A 20,679-nucleotide genomic window follows, 5' to 3' on the forward strand; every position below is an offset into this window, starting at 1 on the left:
TATATAGGATTATGCAGGATGCACTTGTAATCCAATTCTGAATGATGGTTTTTTACAGGTTTCTAGTATTTTGGCTTTACAATTGACATGTATTTAGTAAGTAGTTTTTATCATTGCTTTATATGACACAACCTCTAGAAAGGAGAGAGCGAGGTTTTATTTTTTGCTGTACTCCCTCATCTGTGTCAGCTTTGTTCTTCAGTTTTACTCCAGCTGATACTGTGACCCTGCAGACCCCACTGCAGGGTGTATCCCCTTTACATGCAAGTTCCACACTGAGACATGAGCTAGAGCAGGACTGGAAAACACACAGCTGGGACAAGGTGCTCCTGAATTAATACAGTCTGGCTACAATTCTGTACGTGTGGCAGAAAGGCCAGATCTGTTTGGGTAGCTGGACAGGTAGAGTGGGCAATGTGAATTTGGTTTGGCACTGGGAGTGATTTCAGTTTAATTTTTGAGGATTTGTGCAAGGTGAGCTCTGTCTGCAGTTTCCAGCCCAGTGTTCTTGGTGAACTTGTATGAGCTTGGTAGAACAGTCATCCCAAAGGGCTGAAGTTAGTGAAGTGGTAAATAATTCTTCTTTTAACTCTGCATGGAGAAAATAGCTTATTTTTCATAAAAATGTCTCCACCCACAGCTGAGAAGCACCATTGCTAATTGTGGATATGGTTTGAAACTTGAAAACATTAATTAAGTGGAAGTGTTCATTTTTTATATAAAGCAGTTTACAATCAGAAGAACCTGCTCAGGAAGGAGTGTGGTGTTTCCATGCTCAATCTTAAACTCAAGTTGAAAAATACCTCCTTCCTCCCACCCTCCCAGTTACACACTTGTTCAGTCAGACCCTGCAGACCTGAGGCAGATATTATTGGGTCAGGTTTGATTGATGCTTTGTAGGAGATCATTTTCTTTCAGTGGCCACATCATATTTTAAGGTAAACCCTGGGACACAGCAAAGAAATTGCCAATTAAAACAATCTTAATTCTTTTCTTAAATAAGTTTAGTTTCATTTCAGATTTTGCAGCACTGTGATACCTACCTGAGCCTGAGTGCTGGGTTAATTACCTTGCCAAGTCAGGGTGCATGAACCTGCAGCATCTGAGAGCTGCTGATTGTCAGCAGTGCTGGAGGAGCTGTGGTTTCTTTTCTGTGTCACTTTAACCTCTTAATGCCCTTTTGCCCCTGACTGTGTGTTAAGATTGCAGCCTGCTGATGGATTTTGGGTATTACAGGTAGACTGAAGGATGTCTCTCTGGGACATTGGGACCAAAAGGCCTTTGGCATCAAAGAGTGTAATTATTCCAGCTGACCTCTCACTGACTGCTGAGCTGCTTGGGATGACCAGTGTGTAAACGCTGTGGTTTGACAAGAGCTGTGTGAGTGGTTTCCCCATTCATACAAAAATGGAACCTAATTCCAGCTACTCTTAAATTAATGTGTACTTTTAATATTCACAGCTCCACTGAATGCACATATGCACTCTTGTTGGATGGATCCCAACTTTATTGTGTGCATGAAAAAAAAGGATTTAAAAACCATTTTTCTCAGAGAGCTGCAAAATGTTTTGCTCTCATTGTTGGCATAAACTGCTGTCCTGACAACTGGGACTGTAAGCTGGGATAATGATACTTTTAAAAACTTCTCAGGCTGCTGAGCTTTTGGTCCAGGGTCCTCTGCAGAAAGGGCTGTAGGACAGGGGAGCTGACGCCCCAGGATCTACCACACACCTCTTGCTTTGAGCTTGAGGGAGTGTGAGCTTTCACTTCACCACTTCCAGTAGTCACAGAAAAGAGGAAGCAAAGCAAACCCCAAAAAACCCTAAAAACAGCAGTTTCAAGAAAACACTTCAGTCTGTGGAAAGGTTGCTTTCAGTTCAGATCAGTCAAACAAATCTTGCTTTTAATAGACAGGAGTTAACAACCCTTTCATTTACCTAATGCCTCTGTTGGTAAATATTAGTGTTAGTACTCATCTGCTACTTTAAATTCAAAGTAAAAAGTTGGATTAACTTAATCTTTTTTGCATTTTCAGAGAAATAGTGGAGCATATGGTTCAGCACTTTAAAACCCAGATTTTTGGGGATCGCAAACCAGTGTTTGATGGAAGAAAAAACCTTTATACAGCTATGCCACTTCCCATTGGGAGAGATAAAGTAAGTTTTAAATAGAAAAATTTCTGGAGATTTTAACATGGTATTTGCCGAATATTTCTAATAACTAATAGAAACTGATTTTCTCTTTCTGATTTTCTATTTCTGGAATAGATGTCTCTATTGTTGCCACTCTGCTCAGGTTGTGCTTTGCCAGGACACAAGTGTGAGCTTCTTGTTGTATCTGTTCTATATCCCTTCATTCCTCCCTCACCAATTTTCCCCACTGGTGTGGTTTCTGCTACTTTAAGGGGCTGGATCAGCTGCCCCAGACAGCAGACAATCTCCAGAGTGGCACTAGGGAAAAAAGGAGAGCACAGCTGAGTGTGGGAGAAAGGAGGGCAAATAACTGCTCTGGGCAGCAAGGAGCTGTTGTGTCACCTCGCTAATCTCCTCAAGGCCCACTCTAAGCTTATTCTCACTATCAGTAGCTGAAAGAAGCTCCTCCATCTCTCTGTTGCCTGTGTTGGTACCACTCCTCCCTAATCCTTGATCACTGAGAGCCAAATTAATTTACACTGCACAGGTAACAATCATCTGCAATCTTTGCCCCAGGGCAGCTGGAGAGGACTCGGTTGTGTTTGCCAGCTCCCGGTGGGGTGGTGACATCTTTGGGCTCCGCTTGTGGCTGCTCCTCTGCCCGTTGACTGCTGGAGTGGAAGGGGCTCTGTTGGGACATGCTGACACACAAGCCTTAGAAAATTATTTAGCCTGTGCATGTTATCTAATACCAAATTGAACTTTCTGTGCCTTCTTTTGGTTTAGGGGAGTCCCTGAGGGAGGGCACAATCGTTATTGGTACTGCAGCAGTCCCCTTCTGCTGGGGGTGCACAGTTACAGCACACTCAGTTACAGGGGAGGACTCTTCTGTCTCATAGGAGTTGATTACAACCTAAGTAGACAAAAATAAAACATAAGGGGGAAGAGAAATACACAGAAATGTGGAAACTGGGACACATTCAGACCCTCTGAAATTCAGCAGCTACAGAACAGTTCAGGCTGTCGTTTGCTGTCTCATGTTGGATGCCTGTGCAGTGGTTGACATAGTTAATAGTTCTACCTGAATCAAGTTCTTAATCTCAGATGTGTAATTTTTATTTTCTCCCAATCTAAGTGAATGCCATACAGTAAAGGTCAGTCTTTACTCCAGTGTTAATTACTTTTCATTAACTGGTAAGGTAATGTCTGGGAAAACTGTAAAGGAATCATTAAAAGTCTTAGTGGGTTTTTCCCCCCTTGCTTTCACATACAATATTACAGTTCCTACAGATCTGGCACATGAGACTGCAAAATATTTTTCCAAAGGTGAAAGGATACTTTGTGAGAGTCTCTTAAGGTTTTAAACAACTCTGGATATGTGCAGAGTTGTCTTATAATACTTTGGAAGTGGATGAGTGACAATGTATGTTATGACAATTCTGAAGTTCTGCATTTAATAAGTAAAGGTGAATAAGAAGTGGTTTATTTATACATGATAAACAGGGATTAAATTAATCCTCAGGTCTAATGCGACTTTATGAGATGCAAGTTGACCCTCCTTGCTCTGATAACTATTTTTTTGAGTGGGACAGAGTTAACAAAATCTTTCAAGTCAGCTTTTTCCCTGGTGTAGGTTACAATGTTCATTTGCACGGACACAAAGGAATTGGGGCATCAAGAGCATTTCCTGCTGCCAGACTGTCTCTGCACTTCAGTTTTACCATGTATAATTTAGTTTATGTGGGCTTTAAAGTCCAAAACATCAGGAATGGAGTCCTGTTTGGTCAGCAGGCACAAGAAGGAACATCTCATCCAAGAAATCATCTCATCCACTGCCAATCTTGCCAGAACAGTCATCATTTGGAACGGGTGGTCACTGAGGAGTGTTTGTAGTGGAGTTTAGCACGAGGTTGTCTCAGGTGGTTTTGTCTATGGCTCACATCTAGGCTCACTTTTAATAAACTCCTATTTTCCCTCTGTTTCCCATGGTTATAGGGCTTTGTCAGTTGTTCTGCTCTACGTGTATTAACGCTACCCTGGAGGAAAGAGCTAATAGAGATAAATCTTTAGCTGGTTTAAATCAGACATGGGGAAATTTAGTTTAATGAAGGAAATTTTTACATGCTGCTAAATTGGTTTAAGTATGATTTAAACCACTATAAAGCTTGTAGGTATTAGGACTTTCCTCCAGCATAATTAGATTAGGTTTCTTAAGTGTTTTTTTTTTTCTTTTTGACTGTTCTGTACATAACATGCAGCTAGTTCACTGCACATCTGATTACATTTAGGATCATATTGAAAAGATTCATGAACGTACCATGATTAATCTACGTGGAAGATCTTAATTCACTTGCAGTATGCATTGGTAGTGGAAAAACTGATGCTAAACAGACGGCTGACAACAAATTGCCAAGGTTTTTCCCCCTCCTGTTGCTCTTTTAAGTTAATTAATGCACTCTGTCCTCATCTCTTGTTGGTAGTGGTTGTTCTGGCCTTGTGGGTTTTTTGTGTTTTTTGGTTGTTTGTTTTTTTTGTCCTTGCTGGCAGCTCTGCTTCTTTTATAACTTTGTCTTTTTATATAAATACTTTTCTGCTTGGCTTTTGTGGTTATCAAATCTGGTTTCATTCCTTCCTTAGTGTACCTTATTTTTAGTCTTCAATTTCTTCATTTTATTTAGACCTTTTAGAACAAATATGGAATATGTCAATATTAACATGATATTTTCTTAGTTTTTACTTGTACACATTGAGAAGAAAGAAGTGTTTAGGACACTGTCAAATTAGGAAGAGATTAAAAGTCTCTTTTCTTGTAGGTTCTACACAGCAAACCCAAGTCACCTCTTACAGCAGCTTTGTATTCAATTCCTGCTTTACTTGGGTATTTCCCTAAGATATTCTTCTACAGTTAAAAGCTGGAATTTAATTTTACCTGAACTTGGAAGTTTTCTAACCTAGCAAGTTTCAAAAGCAACTGATGTATCTTAACCTACATCTTCATTAGTCATTTATTAGAAAAACAGTAATTACAAAGGAACAGAGCAGCAGTTTGATACAGAAATCCTGCTGCTGTTCCCCTTTCCAGAAGGAAAATGTTAATTCTGTCTGTGGCCCCAAACTTGCTCCTCTGACTTTGCCTTTCTGAGGTTCTGCTAAAGACTCTGCACATGACAGAAGCAGAGCTCTTTCCTTCAGCCACAGTTTGTTGTTAATCTGTTTTCCTCCAAATCCCTGGGAAGGAAAAGCTCTAGGATTAGTGGAGAAAAGGTACATTGTATGCTCAGAGCATGGTAAAATAATCATGGGATGTTGCATTTATTTTATGGAGAGGAAGAAATACTAAGAATTCCTCAGAAACACACAGTCAGGTTTAATCTCTATTTTTTTGGAACAGTGATAATGCAGATTGGTGTGAGTCATTCAGACCACATCAGCTTCAAGACCTATTCTTTTTAAAAACAGTTTTGAATTTTTTCTACAGGCTTAATGATTTTTCACTTCTTTACAGTAAAAGCCCTTTCATTTAGCTCCCTTAGTTGTAAAATTGTCAACTTTGTTGCAATTTAGCAGTGCCTCAATCAGGTAGCATCCTGACATTGTAAACATTTTTTTTCCTTATTTGAGGATAGAGAATTAAACAAGTCTTGTATTTTGCTTTAGGATTTATCCCTAATAGTAAAGGACATAGTAAAATTCTCATTTAAAACTACTTTGTCCTAATTTTTTCATATTTTGCTTACTTTGCCAAACATGAGTATGTTCATTTGTCCTCAAAAGTAGAGAGTAGGATAACTAAAATATTCCTGAGAGAGGAAAAATTCTGATTAGCAGTGCCTAAAAGTATATGTGAACTTTTGGATGTGGGATGTGGATTAAGGACATTCTTTTATATTTTCATTAATTTTTTCAATAGGGCGAGATATTTAATTAAAAAGAAAACAAAAAAAAACTACAGGAAAGTTCTATTTAAACCTTACTTATTTAAGCAATGACTCCTAATTCAACTCATTTGTAGTTAAACCCAGCAGGAAAAACTGTTTTGAGCCAAATTCAGTCACAACTCTGCTAACTTTTACTGGTATTTGCAGTTGGGCACATGGAATAGAAATTCTTCAGTCCTGGGCATTTATTTCCACCAGGGACAAGGGTAATGCAACACATGTTGCTCTTCATCTCCCATTTCATCATGGTGAAGGCGTTTTGTAAATTGATGCCAGGAGAGGATAAAAAGTAAAATTATTATTATTTTTATTATTATTAAGGGCACCAAAGTGTTCAATAATCAGATGAATTGTGTATTAGCAATATTGGGAATAAGTGCAGAGTGGCTTGAGAGGGAAGGGACCTTAAAGCCCATCCTGGTCCAAGTTCCTGCCCTGGGCTGGGACACCTTCCACTAGACCAGGTTGCTCAAGGGGGAATTCTGAAACTTGATTTGGAGTAGAGGATTAAAGGAAAATGCAGGTCAGGTCTGACAGACATCTTCCATCTGCTGTAAATGAGATGCAAGTTGAGGACTTTGTGATGGTGTGGTGGAAAAAAAGACTTCATGGAAAGCTTCCAGCCTGTGTGAGCTGAAGACCTGTCCCTTTCTTTGCACAGCTTTCTGCAGGGGTGACCTTCTGGGCCAGACTCCCAGCAGTGACCTCAGGATTAGACTGAGTTCCCATTGCTCTCCCACAGCTGTGCAGCTCCTTCCTCTGTTCGAGTCTCCCTGGGGAGTGATGTTTGTGCTGGAGGAGAGATTCAGCTGTAATATTAATTCTGTGTGCCTGCTGTAAATGGTCAACTCGTTTTTGGGGGCACACGGGAAGGCTTCTTATTTGTGTTTTATATTTCCTTCCTATTTTTGGACCAAAGAAGCAAATGGCTGCAAGAGACCAGATGCTGGCAGATACCAGTTTGCTGTTAGCCACCTATTATTTTTGCCAATTACAGTTAAGTGTATGCCTTTTATATTTAAATGCAAGCTCCCTAGCAGGGGAAAATGCAACATTTTTGTTTGCATTCAGCACAAAGGATACTCTGATCTTGTTACTTCTTGTAGTCACCCCTGACACCATCACTGGTGCTTGGGGCCTGTAGTTTATTCTTTCTTTTCTTACTTGATGAGTTTTGGCTTGGTGGCTTTTGTGGGTTTTTAGTTTTGTTTGGATGATTGATGATTTCTTTTTCTCCCCTCTCTTTTAAAACTCTTTTCTTCTCTTGTTTGAACTGTGTCGGCAGCAATAGTATGTCAGGCACTCTGGTGCTCTTGAGAGCAAATACCAGAAATTCATGAATCTTGGCAGGTGGTGACACCCCCTGCTTTATTTCAGGTACACAGGAGCTGACAGTGATGGGATGTGTTGGGGATCACATAGGGAACACACTGGGATATGTCGAGGGTCACACAGGGAACACACACTGAGATATGTCGAGGGTCACACAGGGAACACACACTGGGATGTGTTGGGGATCACACAGGGAACACACACTGGGATGTGTTTGGGATCACACAGGGAACACACTGGGATGTGTCAGGGATCTGAAATGAGGTTATGGGATCTTTGCCGAGACCTCCCTGTTGGTACAAGCGCCTCCAGATTCCAGTGTTGCCTCACAGAGGAGATGGATGCCAGCTGGGAGGCACTCCAGGCTTCTGAAATACCTCTTTAGGAAGATGGAGCTGTAAAATGAGGCTGTATGTAATGTGTGCTGTTGCTTCATCCTTGCTTTTTGTCTCCTCCCATGCCTCGTGGTGCTGTTCAGAGGAATCCGTTGTCCCTTCTGATTTCCCCCCTTTTCAATGGAAAGAATCATCTTGGTTTGTTGTTTGGCATTGTTGCAGGTGGAGCTGGAGGTGACGCTGCCAGGAGAAGGCAAGGACAGGATATTTAAGGTGGCAATAAAGTGGATGTCCTGTGTGAGTCTGCAGGCTTTACATGATGCTCTTTCTGGCCGGCTGCCCAGTGTCCCCTTTGAGACCATCCAGGCCCTGGATGTGGTGATGAGGCACTTGCCTTCCATGAGGTGAGGGGAAGCCCTTGGGGTGCTTTGGTGGCTCTTTGGGCAGTCTTTGCTCCCCCAGCCCAGCCACAGTCGTGGCTGTGTGGCAATGGCAGGCTCAGGCAGGAGGCCATTGGCGCTTTCCTGCTCTCCCAGTGGGATTCAGAGCCTCCAGCCTCTCCCCAGAAGTCTCAGGCTGGCCCCATGTTTGTGCTCTCAGGTCAGGGGGGCTCTGCCACCCCACTCTTTCCTCTGTAGCCGTGGAGAAGGAAGCCCTCCCTGAGTGGGAAGCGTTGGGAGGTTAGTAGATGTGGAGGGGTGGATTTTAAACAACTTCTTACCCTGTTCCTGTGTGTCCTTGGCCAGATGTTTATTGCCAATTCTGTATAAAGGTTATGGTGCTAGGGGGGAATTAGTGTCACCCAGAGTGGCTATTTTGATAGGAAAAAACCCCTTGAATATTATTTGTTTCTTTTTTAAGTGGGACCTACAGCATTTTCAGTCATACCCAAGAGATACTGGGCTTAATTCTGCTGCTGTGACACAAGTCACTTAAGACCACTGTGCAAATTAAATTCAATTAGAAAGCAAAGAACAAAGTTTGGTAGGGCTTAACTTTCCCATATTGAAGCTTTAAACAGGTAATATGAGTTAAATATATGTAAATGACTTTAAATAGCCTTATAGTGCATTGACTTTATCCTCAAATTTAGGATAAAGAAAAGTAAAATTACTTTAATCAGGTTTTACAACACAGAAAACAGCCCAGAATGTCAGATACCTTTGTTCAGAGGAAGACGTTGGCCCTGGGTATGATTTGTTTGCTATTATTAAGTTTGCAGTACTTAATTATCAAGATGAAAGATCAGAAATATTTGTTAGATCATTTATTTACCTTCATATAATGTCTATAATTCAGAGTGTGGGGAGAGATTGTTACATTGCAGTTTTAATAGCAGAGACTTAATTATTTTCTTAGGGAGGCACAGGTGAAGTTTTAATAGAATACAAATAAAGATTATTAATGATTTTTTTGTTGGAATTAGTAGATACATTAATGAATATACTGAAAATAAATTTAAACTTGAATAGTAGCCAGTTTCTTACTGGGTTTTGGGAGGTGTAACCTGAGTCTTGTAAGGAATCTCATATTATTGGTAATTTTAAGCATTGATGTTTCTGTGCTTTTGTGAAAAGGAATTTGCATTAGTTATGGCTTTATTGAAATTTTTGCTTTAGTTTTCTGATGTGAATTTATTTGCTTTCTTGCAGGTATACTCCTGTGGGGAGATCTTTCTTTACAGCATCAGAAGGGTGCTCAAATCCTTTGGGTGGTGGCAGAGAAGTTTGGTTTGGCTTCCATCAGTCAGTCAGACCTTCATTATGGAAAATGATGTTAAATATTGATGGTAGGTACCAGGAAGTATTTTATTGTTTCTTCTTGCTCCTTAATGGAAAGACAAAAATTCAGTTCCATTTATTGGGTTTCCTAAGAATTTCCTCTGTGTTGTTGTAACAGAAAATTAATGTTTTTGTCTGCAGTGTCTGCAACTGCATTTTACAAAGCACAGCCAGTTATTGAGTTTGTCTGTGAAGTTCTGGACTTCAAAAGTATTGAAGAACAACAAAAACCACTGACAGATTCCCAAAGGGTAAAGTTTACCAAAGAAATAAAAGGTAATAAGAAACTATATACAGCTGCTTTATTCTGTCTGATATGTTGCCATTATATGTTTTAAATATTTTCTACAGCAGTTGTCTTATTGGGAGACAAAAATTTCATATTTTTTGCTGCTGAAACCTGTTAGTATTACCGATCCCAGTTTCATGACAAAAATATTCTAGTTCTTAATCTGATGATTTCTAAATATGTACAAAGACTGGGATTTTATGTTTTTTTAATTACCCAATCTTAAATTTTTCCAATTACTGATGTCAGGTGTTTAATATTTCAGATTTTACTAATAATTTAGCTGTGTGTTTTTGCACACTTAGGAATCTGTCCTGCATATACTCTCCTGGAAGTAAATAGCAGTTATTCTAGTGTGTAGTGACTGAATCAAAGAGAGCAGGAGGAAGAAATCTTACTGGTTTTGTTCACTGCAGGCTTCTTCTGCAAAATGGAGATCCTTCCTTCCTGATACTCTTGGCAGAAAGCAAGCACCTTTAAAAAGAATAAATCCATAAATCCATCCTGCACCTTCCTTTTGTATTTCCACAAAGCATCCACAAAATTATCTTTGCCCAACTAGAAGTTTTAGCAAGGAAAGTTTGAATAAATCCTGAGTTTGCACTGGTTGGAAATGATTTGAAAGGATAATCAGGCACTGATTGCTTCACCATGGCCTCATTCCCATGAGCCCTAGAGGGGCTGTTTGGGGATTCCACTCCACCCACACCCCCAGTTCATTAGCTGAGGCTGGGCTGTAAGAGCTGGAGGTCTTACAGATCCTGTATGTTTAGACAGAAAGTATAAATAAGGGGTTTTGTTTCAAGGAGCTTGTGTGCCCTTTTTGTCCTTTCCCCATCCTGGGCTTCCTCAGAGATACAGAACTGGAATTTGCAGAATGTGTTCAGCGTCTTCAGTGAGCTCTGGGGGCTTTGGGACTTCACCTTGTCTCTGAAATTCTGTGTTGAACTTTGGCTGATGCTCAGGAGTTTCGAATTTCAAGCCTGTCAATTGCTTTTTGAGTTCTGTCTGGGCTACCCTTTGGGGCTAAATAGAATGGCTTTATTACCCTGTTTAGCTGGTCTCGTGTAGCAGTTTAGGGCTGACACCTTGATTTTGGAGAAAGGGTGATTTGTGCTGTCCAATTTTTAGGTCTGAAGGTGGAGATAACACACTGTGGACAAATGAAGAGGAAGTACAGAGTGTGCAATGTCACCAGACGACCAGCAAGTCACCAAACGTAAACTCTTTTTCTGCTTTTTAAGCATATGTTTGGTCTCAGGCTGGAAAAATATCTCTCCTGCCTTACTGAGATGGGAAAAATTGCCTTGAAAAATGCTGCTTTCTTTGGTTAATGCCCTTAAATATACCTCAAAGTATTTTCCCAATTTTGCTGTTCTTTTAGTTCTATTTTTATACTATAATGAGTGTCATGGCATTTGAACCAATTGCACTGTTTTAGATCTGGGAGGTTCTTTTTGTTTGGGTTGGGTTTTTTTTTTTCTGTTATTTATGGATGTCTTTAAAATTGGACAGGGTGTCCTATTTGTAACCCAATGTTTCCCATAAGTGCAGTGGAAAAGTAGTGCCAGTTGGGATCAGCTTCCTGATGTTGCTTATTTGCAATCTCTTTTTCCTCTGGAAAAAAACCAGTTTCTTTTTAACTACTAACCAGAGATTTGCAGATAACTTGAATATGGAGATAGTAGTGCCCATTTTTAAGGAAGTAGTATAAGGAACAAAACTGATACCAGCTTTTTACAAGAAGATAACTGATCAGTATCTGAATCTGGTGTTTAATCATTTGGGTTTTGTTTCATCCTCCTTCAATAAGCTTAACTTGTGCCACGAAGTGTAGTGAGGAGCTGTGGGGGAAGCATTTTGCATGAAGTAGTAGCCGCTTTCCATATTTGCTTTCCAACAGATTCCCACTTCAGCAGGAGAATGGACAAACAGTTGAATGCACTGTAGCTCAGTATTTTAAGGACAGGCATAAATTAGTTTTACGCTACCCTCACCTTCCATGTTTACAAGTTGGACAGGAGCAGAAACACACATACCTTCCACTGGAGGCAAGTACACTCTTAGAGAATTTTATATTTTGTAAATTCATAGAGAATTCTATATTTTGGGGATGGGGGAAGGTGGTCAGAGGGAAAAAGGGTTCCAATGTTGGCAAACTGTTTTCTGAGCAGCCAGATTTTGAGAAATTCTGTAGTGCATCAGTGAAAGAAAAGCCATGAGCCAAAAAAAACCAGTTGGACTGTGTTTAATTATCTTTCTATGGGGAAATTTCAGGTGTGCAACATAGTGGCAGGACAAAGATGCATAAAGAAACTCACTGACAATCAAACTTCCACTATGATTCGAGCCACTGCCAGATCAGCCCCAGACCGGCAGGAAGAGATCAGCAAATTGGTAAGTGTTGTGTCAAATGTGAGGCAGCTGTAGGAATGGGCTTAATTTTGCTCACCCTGAGCAGGTGCTGGCTGATGTGTTTGTGCACTGCACACAGATTCTGAGCTTGGTTTAATACATTTTTTATCATTTCAGATGCGGAGCGCAAGTTTTAACACCGACCCTTATGTCCGAGAATTTGGGATAATGGTCAAGGATGAAATGACAGATGTGACTGGCAGAGTCCTCCAACCTCCCTCAATCCTCTATGGAGGCAGGGTATGTCCAGTGGGTTCTGTACACACTGTCATGGCCTCTGTAATGTGCTTATTTTAAATTAATTGTTGTGTGCAGTGAGAGAGCTGTCACAGGTGTGTTGTTCAGTATTTAAATTTAGGTTCTCAAAGTTCATAAATGTATTGGCCAGTTTGCATCTCTCTCAACTGCTGTTTTATTTCTGAAAGTAAAACTGGGTTAAAAATGTCCTTTTTTGCCTCAAACACTCTTCCATTGTGTGTTGCAAGAAACAGCCTCTAAATAGTAGTTCAAATCAATGCGTATGGAGAAGAACAAAGACCATTTAAATTATCACTGTATATATATATATATATATATATTTGAAAATATACTGAAATATTCCTGAACTACTGGTTGTTTTTGAATATTCTGGGTGGAGCAACTGTGCATAGGGCACCTGTCTTGAGGTGTCATCTCTATCAGCATGGATTTCCCCAGTGATCTCTTCCTGTTTGGAATATTTACCCACGGGTTTTTATTTTACTGTGGCTTTTCAGATGGCCTTTCTGACATAATCTTTCTCCTGTGATATCCTTTTAAAAAACCTTGAGAAACAGGATTTTCCATCAGTTATATACTGGGACTTGCAACAAGATAAAAGCTTTAATAGCTGGGTGGGATAACTTCATTTGTGAAGGCTTTTGATGAACCTCTTCAGATGTTGCATTGCCAGCTGAATATAATTCTGTCCCTGTGCACAACAGACTGGTGCCTCCAAACCCACAATGGGAGAGGATCTTGAGTTTTCTGCCTATAGTTCTTTAGTGCCTCAGGCAAAGTAGCTCAAACCTCCCTTCACTGGCAGGTCAAGGTACCCCAGGCCTGGCCCTGATTTAGGGGACTGCTTTCATGAACTATTCTGGCACCAGCAGACTGGGGGAGCTTAATGGCAGATAAATGTTGGAAAGTCATAGTGGGGGAGGTACTTCCTTCAGCACACACAACTCTGCAAAAAATCCATTGTCAAATTCATGTGTGTGGCCTGAAAAATGCCCAGAAGATTTAGTTGTTGCTGCTAGGTGAGAAGGAAAACATCATGGTAACTTGTCTTAAGCATCTATCAGTATTTATTAAGGTAATTGACATCACCAAAATTACTTTAGCTGCTTTATTACATCCCTTGTCCTCTAGATAATCCATCCCAGTAATATCTGCTTGGTGGGAGAAATAAAAGTGTTGGGCAGGTTCAAGTTGAATAACTGATCACCTTTCTCAGCTTGTTCTCATTTTTTCTGGAGTTGTGTGAGTGACATTGAACCACTATTTGCCTCTACTTAGCAATGCATAAAATATCCGTAGTACTTAAATGAACTTTTCCTTGGAAAGTTCACTGAGCAGTTGTAAAGTCACTGTAGAAATGTAGGTTCTTGTTAACATTCCCTACCAAGCATGAATCTTACTTTTCAAATATAATTTCTGTTTGCTGCTAATAAATACAACCAAAAGCAATGATCAACAATAAAAATGAACAATGTGAGCTTTATTTTTCACCTGGCTAAGAAGCTGTCTTGCTACAGTGATAAAATGATTATTATAAGATAGGATGGATGTTTGTGCAGGGGAGAGAACTACCCGAGGGTATAAATCACCTGCCAGTTGGAGGGAAATAGAAGCAAAGCTAATTTTGGTTTAGCATCAATCAAGCCTTGCATTAATGTTTAATTTTTGCCTTCCACTTCCAGAATAAAGCAATTGCTACACCAGTGCAAGGTGTCTGGGACATGAGAAATAAACAATTTCACACTGGGATTGAAATCAAGGTTTGGGCAATTGCCTGCTTTGCTCCCCAGCGTCAGTGCACTGAAGTTCATCTTAAGTAAGTGTGTTGTGTAAGGTGGTTTTTATAATTTATTAAGGATGCAAATGCCATGATTTCACTTTTATTAAGAACATATTTTTGTTTAAATTGTTTAACACATGGCAATACATCTGTCTCTTTGTGTTTTGAATGATGCCAGTCTGATTTCAATGCCAGCATCAGGAAATCCTCCAAATCTGACTTAACAAAAGCCATTTATGCTTTATGGCAGGTTTCTGACTAGTGAGGCATTAGGACAGAGTTTAAGATAACTGAAATTATGTAATAATAGGTCTTTATCACTATGTGTTTCTGAAGAGTGACAGCTAACATGTGTGTTCTCTTAGGTTCCCTTCCTGGTTATATGGAGTAGATTTATTAATGCAGAATTTATTTAAAAGGAACTTTTTTGTCCAAAGCCTTTTCCTCTTCAGAGTTTCTGGAATGTGCAAGTTGCTCTATTTGCCAGATGAATAGGACTGGTTGTCCTACTGACTTCAAGTGTTTGAATGAAACTTTCATGTTCGGTTTGTCTTTGGATGGGACATGGTTGTTCAAAGGCTGTTGTTACAGTGACATCTGCCATTGGCTCAGGGAAGGTGTGCAGGCCCAGGTCAATGTCTGATCCCTCCTTTCTCATGCAGCTGCTTTCCCTTCATGCATGGACAAGTGCAGGCTGTGGAGCTGTCCTGGCAGTGATTCAGCTGCTCTCTGGGAGGTGAATGCAGAGCAGGGATTGCTCACACCAGTGGCATTGCCATGGCAGTGTTCCTTCAGATGATTTGCCAAACAGCTTGGGAATTTTTCCCTAACAAGTGATGAGCAAGCAGTGGGAATCTTTTTACTGCCCATTGTGTGAGGAGGGGAGGGACTTATTCTCTCCAGGCACATGTCAAGAACTGGGCTGCCAGAGAACTTTCCCTTCCAGGATGTTTTTTCTAGTGGAAATGCTGTGTAAGCCAAGTTACTCAGTTTTGAGAAATCTTCAGAAGTCTTCAACGTAATGAGCCAAAATAAAATTATTTGGATGGCTTAGAATGAGTTTGTGTTTACCATGAAAGGACATTGCTTCATGCCAGGAAAATGTCTGCATCCCATTCCATCTTGTGGTCTCTTGTTACATCTTGTTGAGCAAGTTGGAGCTCGAGTGCTGCTGATTCATCAGAGTAAGTACCTTCACATGCTCTAAAAGTCTTCAAAATCGTCCTGCTGTAAAGGATGCTCTTTACATCCTTTCTTGGGAACAGAGAGAGAACCTTTCCTTGTGGGCACTGTACTTCCAGATGGACTTTTAACAACTCAAACCCTGAGCTGTTTCAGACTTGAATGTTGAAATCACAGAAGGGTTTGGGTTGGAACAAACCTTAAAGATCATTCTGTTCCAACCCCTCTGCCATGGGCAGGGACACGTTCCCCTAGACCAGGTTGCTCCAAGTCTCATCCAGCATGGCCTTGAACATTCCCAGGGATGGGAGGATGTTCTGCCACGGACTCTGCTGTAGTAAGTACTTCTTTTTCCAGAGAAAATACCCATTTTCTGCAAGGAGCCTCAGGCTGCAGGGCTGAAGCTCACACACTCTTATGATTCATGCAAGTTAACAACAGGTTTGGAAGAAGCTAAATCTTCACACCCTCTGAGTCAGTGGCACCCTGTGGTGAAAATGAGCAAGGTTTAGACAACTCTGGGAGGTTACCCACTCCAAATTAATAGAAAGGGGTTTTTATCAGTGAGCTAAAAAGGCTTGGAGGTGGAAGCCTCTGAAGAAATTTGGTTGTCTGCGTATCTGACCACTTCCATCCAAGGGTGACTTTTTTTCACCAGCCTAGGAGAAGGTTTGCCTTCAGCTCCAGGATACACATTTTCTCTGGTATCTGTGAAATTGTGCATTATTATGGATGCTAAAGCAATTTACTGAGACAACTGCTGGTAATTTCTGTTGGTTGTTTTCATGAAGAAAAAAGGGAAGAACTCCAGCCCTTTCTGTAGTGGTAAGAGATAGAATTATGTTAGACCAGGCTATCCCAAATTGTCATCATTGCAGTCTTTTTGCAGAAAGTATTTAATCTTGTATTTCCCATAATGTAGAATTTGCTTTGAAAATGAGTTTTTTTTATTATTAATGGTGTTATTTCTACAGCAAATTTCCTGTCTTTCCTTCAGTGACTACACAGGCATTGTCAATTAAAGATGCACTTGGGGTTAAATTCCCAGGTTTTTGGACAGCACAACTCTGCAAGTTTAAACAGCATTGTTCCTTAAAAAATAAGATCAAAAATCAAGACGGGGTTTTTACTGTCTGATAATGTGACATATTTCTGTGCATTCCCCAGGTCCTTCACAGAACAGCTGAGGAAGATTTCCAGGGATGCTGGAATGCCAATCCAGGGGCAGCCCTGCTTCTGTAAATATGCGCAGGGAGCCGACAGCGTGGAGCCCATGTTCAGACACCTCAAGAACACTTACACTGGCCTGCAGCTTGTCGTGGTCATCTTGCCAGGAAAAACACCAGTTTATGGTCAGTGAGTGGAAATGGTGCATTTCAGTCACAGTTTTGTGTGTTTTTTGTGAACTATCCAAAGGAGAGAGGCTTAATGCTGGTTTAACTCTATAAATTCCAGTTAGGGAATGGACTGTAAATTAATTTTACTATTTTTCTTGTGCTTCATGGTGTTTTATATTAAGACTTAGTTATTTTCAGTATGCTTTCTTTGCTTTTAATTTGCTTTTCCACATTCTCCCTGCTCGTTGCATTTGAGATTCAGATTGTGAGAAAGTCAACACAGGGCTTTGGTGGGATTGACATGGATTATAATATGCTTAATAAAACTTGTGTGCTGAAAGTTCCAAGTGACTGAAGAAGTAATGACTTCAAAAACTCTGTAGCTTTTAGAACATCTTTGCTTACTCACACAATCCCCCTTTGGCAAGAAATGTTGAGTGAAGGAGCTTTCTGTCTATTTTTCTTATTATTTCAATTTTTTAACTTGGGTTGCAAGGATGCAGGTGTACAGAAAGTGAAAATTCGGGAAACTAAACTTGCCACGGTTTTTTTGGAAGCTGTGAAAATTAGTGCATTTTACATAGTATACACATGGGTTTTAATATGTTTTATATAAACCATGCATTTTCCAGCTCTTCCTATAGGCAGGTCGGCTTCTTTTCCTGTCCTGCCTCCCTCCTTTTTTCACTTACCTTGCCCAGCTGGAGCAACAGCCACTAACTATTTTTCTCCCATAAATACATGGATTCTCCTCTGATGGATCAGATCTACCAAGCAGCTGCAGTTTTGTTTTATCTCATCCCTCACCATTTTAATATAGCACAAAATAATTTTCCAAATTTAACATTATCTCTTTCAAGATGAAAAGAGATGAAGCAAGGAATCTTAAGGAAATAGTACGTGTTTTCCCCCCTTGAATTCAGCCTGCAAAGGAAGTGGCTCGTCTTTAATTTGTACAATAGAAATTTGGTACAAAATGACATTTTTACTATTCCTGTGTGGCATTAAAAGGCAATTCTTCTCCTCTACTTAACCACTGAGAGGATGTGGTACTGCTCTCGTCTTCTTTCCTTGTCATTATCTTTAATTATAGTTATTTCTGCCCCCTCTAATCATCTCTCCTTATTTTCTCCCTACGCTCTTCCATACACTGCACTTCCTATACCCACAGTCTTGTCTTTTCTCTCCTTCCCACCCTGCTCTTTCCCTCTCCTGTTGCTAAAGAGGGTGGTTCGTCTTCTCTGAGCCAGTCTTGGAGCCAAGATTTCTTCCCTGAGTAAAAGAGTATGTGGCTCTCTGAAAGCCTTGAAGTCTTAATTTTGTTGTTAACAACAGGATTTGATTTAACCTTTGGAATTGTACAGTACTTGGTGAGTTTCTTGGAGTTTTTATGGACCATTGCCTGCTAAACTGGCCACTTTTCTATGCAAGTGATAAACTTGTAGTGAAGAACTGATGAACTGCTTGGCTGAATATTGCTCAGCATTTTACTGTTAGGTTTGTGTTACTATTCCAGTGTTTAATAATGCAACAGGTAGTCAATATCCTAATATTATCCACATTGCCCACATTATTAGCTGAAGCTGATGATATAATGCTACAGTTGTAAAATAATAATTAATTTAAGAATTCTTAGTTAATATAAGCCAACAGTGCCTTTAGTTATTGCATTTAGGACCCAGTTAGGTGGAGCAGAGTAGAACTGGGGGGAGGTTCTGGAGACTGGGTGGGTAGGCTTCATTGTGTTCCTTTAAGCTTGAGCACCACTTTGCTACAACTCAAGGTGTAGATAATTGGCACTGAATTCAAGTCTCCTCCATTGTTTGATTTGCAATTTGCAAATCTTTTTTTTTGTTTCTCATTCTGTAGCGGAGGTGAAGCGCGTTGGCGACACGGTGCTGGGAATGGCCACTCAGTGTGTGCAGATGAAAAACGTCCAAAGAACAACACCACAAACTCTGTCCAACCTTTGCTTAAAGATAAATGTCAAATTAGGAGGCGTAAATAACATTCTGCTGCCACAGGGAAGGTGAGTCCATCTTTCAAAGGGGGAGAGGTTATTGTATTGCAGAGGGAATGTGCGTCATGCTGAGATAACTGGCAGCTTTTATCTGCAGCCTGTAGCTTAAGTGACTCTTCAGACAAACTCTTCTGGCTTCTAATAAATAGTCCTGCAAAAGTTAGGTTATAAAGACAGGAGAAGAATACTTGTTTCTGTTGAAATTTATAATAAAAACATTGTTTTAATTATCTGACCACTGAAGTACACAACTGTAACTAGAATGAAAAATCTCTAATATTCTATTTGCCCTGAGTTTTCAAAAACAAATAGAGACCACCTAGAACAGTAGTGCCTTTTCTTTTGGTCAACATTCTTGTCTTTGAGACTCTTAACAACAGCAGAGACATGAGCCTGCATCAGACCATGGACTGTGCTCTCATAATTCCTGAGTTTGCTGGCTGTGGAACCCACTGTCTCTCTGGTGTCCTCTGCATTCAGTGTTGCCATGAAGGTGGAGTATTGGGATGGCTCTGGATGTGCCAGACTCCATAACCTTTGCCCTGTTCACCTTATTGTTAGGGTTGTTATCATGCTGAAACAGAAATTAACAAATGTCAAACCACTACATCATCCCTTCCAAAAAATCCAGTACTGTCACTTCTCTCAGCTGTTGGACCCCATTCTCAGTGGTCTTCCAGGGCATTCTGTGACGATGATCCTGCATTCTGTCTCTGTGAACAATCCTCTCTCTTACCTCCATCAAAAGCTGTTCCCAGAGAAGAAGGAGCCCTGGCTCCCTCACAAACCAGTCAATACCTGTGTCCTGGGTCAAGGATGGTTCAGCTGGAACTTGGAGAGCTGTAATGTCTGTGGGTTCCATGGCTGCACCATCCCACTTCCTCTCTTTGAGGCAGGGAGAGGGAGGGCTTCCCAGCAGCTGGGGAAGAGTATTCCCTCAGCACCCTGCCTGTCTCCTCCCATACCCCCATCCAATCTGGGTGGTTAATTTCTGAGATGGGCAGTGGGGCAGGGTCAGTGCCAGTATCTGGGGTAGATACCAAGGTGGTTACCCAAGACATTCCCACCTTATCTCTAAATGCTAGATAGATTAGGCCTATCAGCAACACCAGCCATTGTGTGATATCAGCATCCGGAGAAATATTTGAAAAATATTTGAACCCTTTGAAAAGTGGTTGGATGCATCCAAAGAAATGGGTGAAGGATTGGGGAAAAACTCCCCCCTGTATTGCTTCCTCACAATGGGCAGCATTATTAATGAAACCCCACAGACATGAACTTAGTCTGTGATGGTTGTACAGCCATGTGTCCATATTCCAGAGGGAGTTTAAAATCCAGGAATTGCTCACCTTATGGACCTGTTGTGCAAACTGGGTAACAACCACATTAGCCTTAGTCATAGGGTCCATGCTTAGATAAGGAGCTGCAAATGGGGGAAATGGAGCCACAACCATGTGCCAACCAAACCAGGGTAAGTTAGACCACATGGTGCCTAATGAGGTTTCTGTGTTCAGCATACAAAATTAGATTGTCCAGGAACCATTATTCCTTTTTCACCATTTCCTCTTGATGCCCTCAAACCCCAGATTGGGCACCAAAAACTCTGCTGGGCTGGGAGACAGGTGACTGCCAAGGAAGGTGGGAATCTTCCTGGAATGGAAAAGATCACCTCCCTCCAAGTTATCGTAACTTTGGGGGCAAAGATGTGGGTAAAGGAATAACAATTTTTTACTAGAATACATATATATAGGCACAAAAATAACAGCAATAGCAAAAGCCAAACAACGCCACAAAATTAACAGAATTCCAAGACACTTAGCTGTTTTTTGTCTCTTAAGTACAGTCCATTCATCATCTCTTAGGCAACAAAAGGGAAGAAA

The 20,679-nt window shown here is 40.6% G+C and overlaps 1 protein-coding gene across 2 annotated transcripts in view; it reads left to right on the forward strand.

Annotated features, from left to right (window-relative positions):
- Window positions 1-20,679, forward strand: part of AGO2 (argonaute RISC catalytic component 2) — a 48,187-nt gene that overhangs the window by 20,043 nt on the left and 7,465 nt on the right. For both annotated transcript variants that reach the window (XM_083859555.1, XM_083859556.1), the window contains exons 3-13: window positions 2,036-2,156; window positions 7,960-8,141; window positions 9,390-9,526; window positions 9,660-9,794; window positions 10,939-11,026; window positions 11,711-11,858; window positions 12,085-12,204; window positions 12,340-12,462; window positions 14,163-14,296; window positions 16,610-16,794; window positions 18,649-18,808. In XM_083859555.1, coding sequence (XP_083715681.1) covers window positions 2,036-2,156; window positions 7,960-8,141; window positions 9,390-9,526; window positions 9,660-9,794; window positions 10,939-11,026; window positions 11,711-11,858; window positions 12,085-12,204; window positions 12,340-12,462; window positions 14,163-14,296; window positions 16,610-16,794; window positions 18,649-18,808 — 1,533 coding nt within the window. The remainder of the gene's footprint in view (window positions 1-2,035; window positions 2,157-7,959; window positions 8,142-9,389; window positions 9,527-9,659; window positions 9,795-10,938; window positions 11,027-11,710; window positions 11,859-12,084; window positions 12,205-12,339; window positions 12,463-14,162; window positions 14,297-16,609; window positions 16,795-18,648; window positions 18,809-20,679) is intronic.

Source organism: Zosterops lateralis (assembly GCF_965231275.1).
Source record: "Zosterops lateralis genome assembly, chromosome: 1".
In the NCBI taxonomy this organism is placed as follows: Eukaryota; Metazoa; Chordata; class Aves; order Passeriformes; family Zosteropidae; genus Zosterops; species Zosterops lateralis.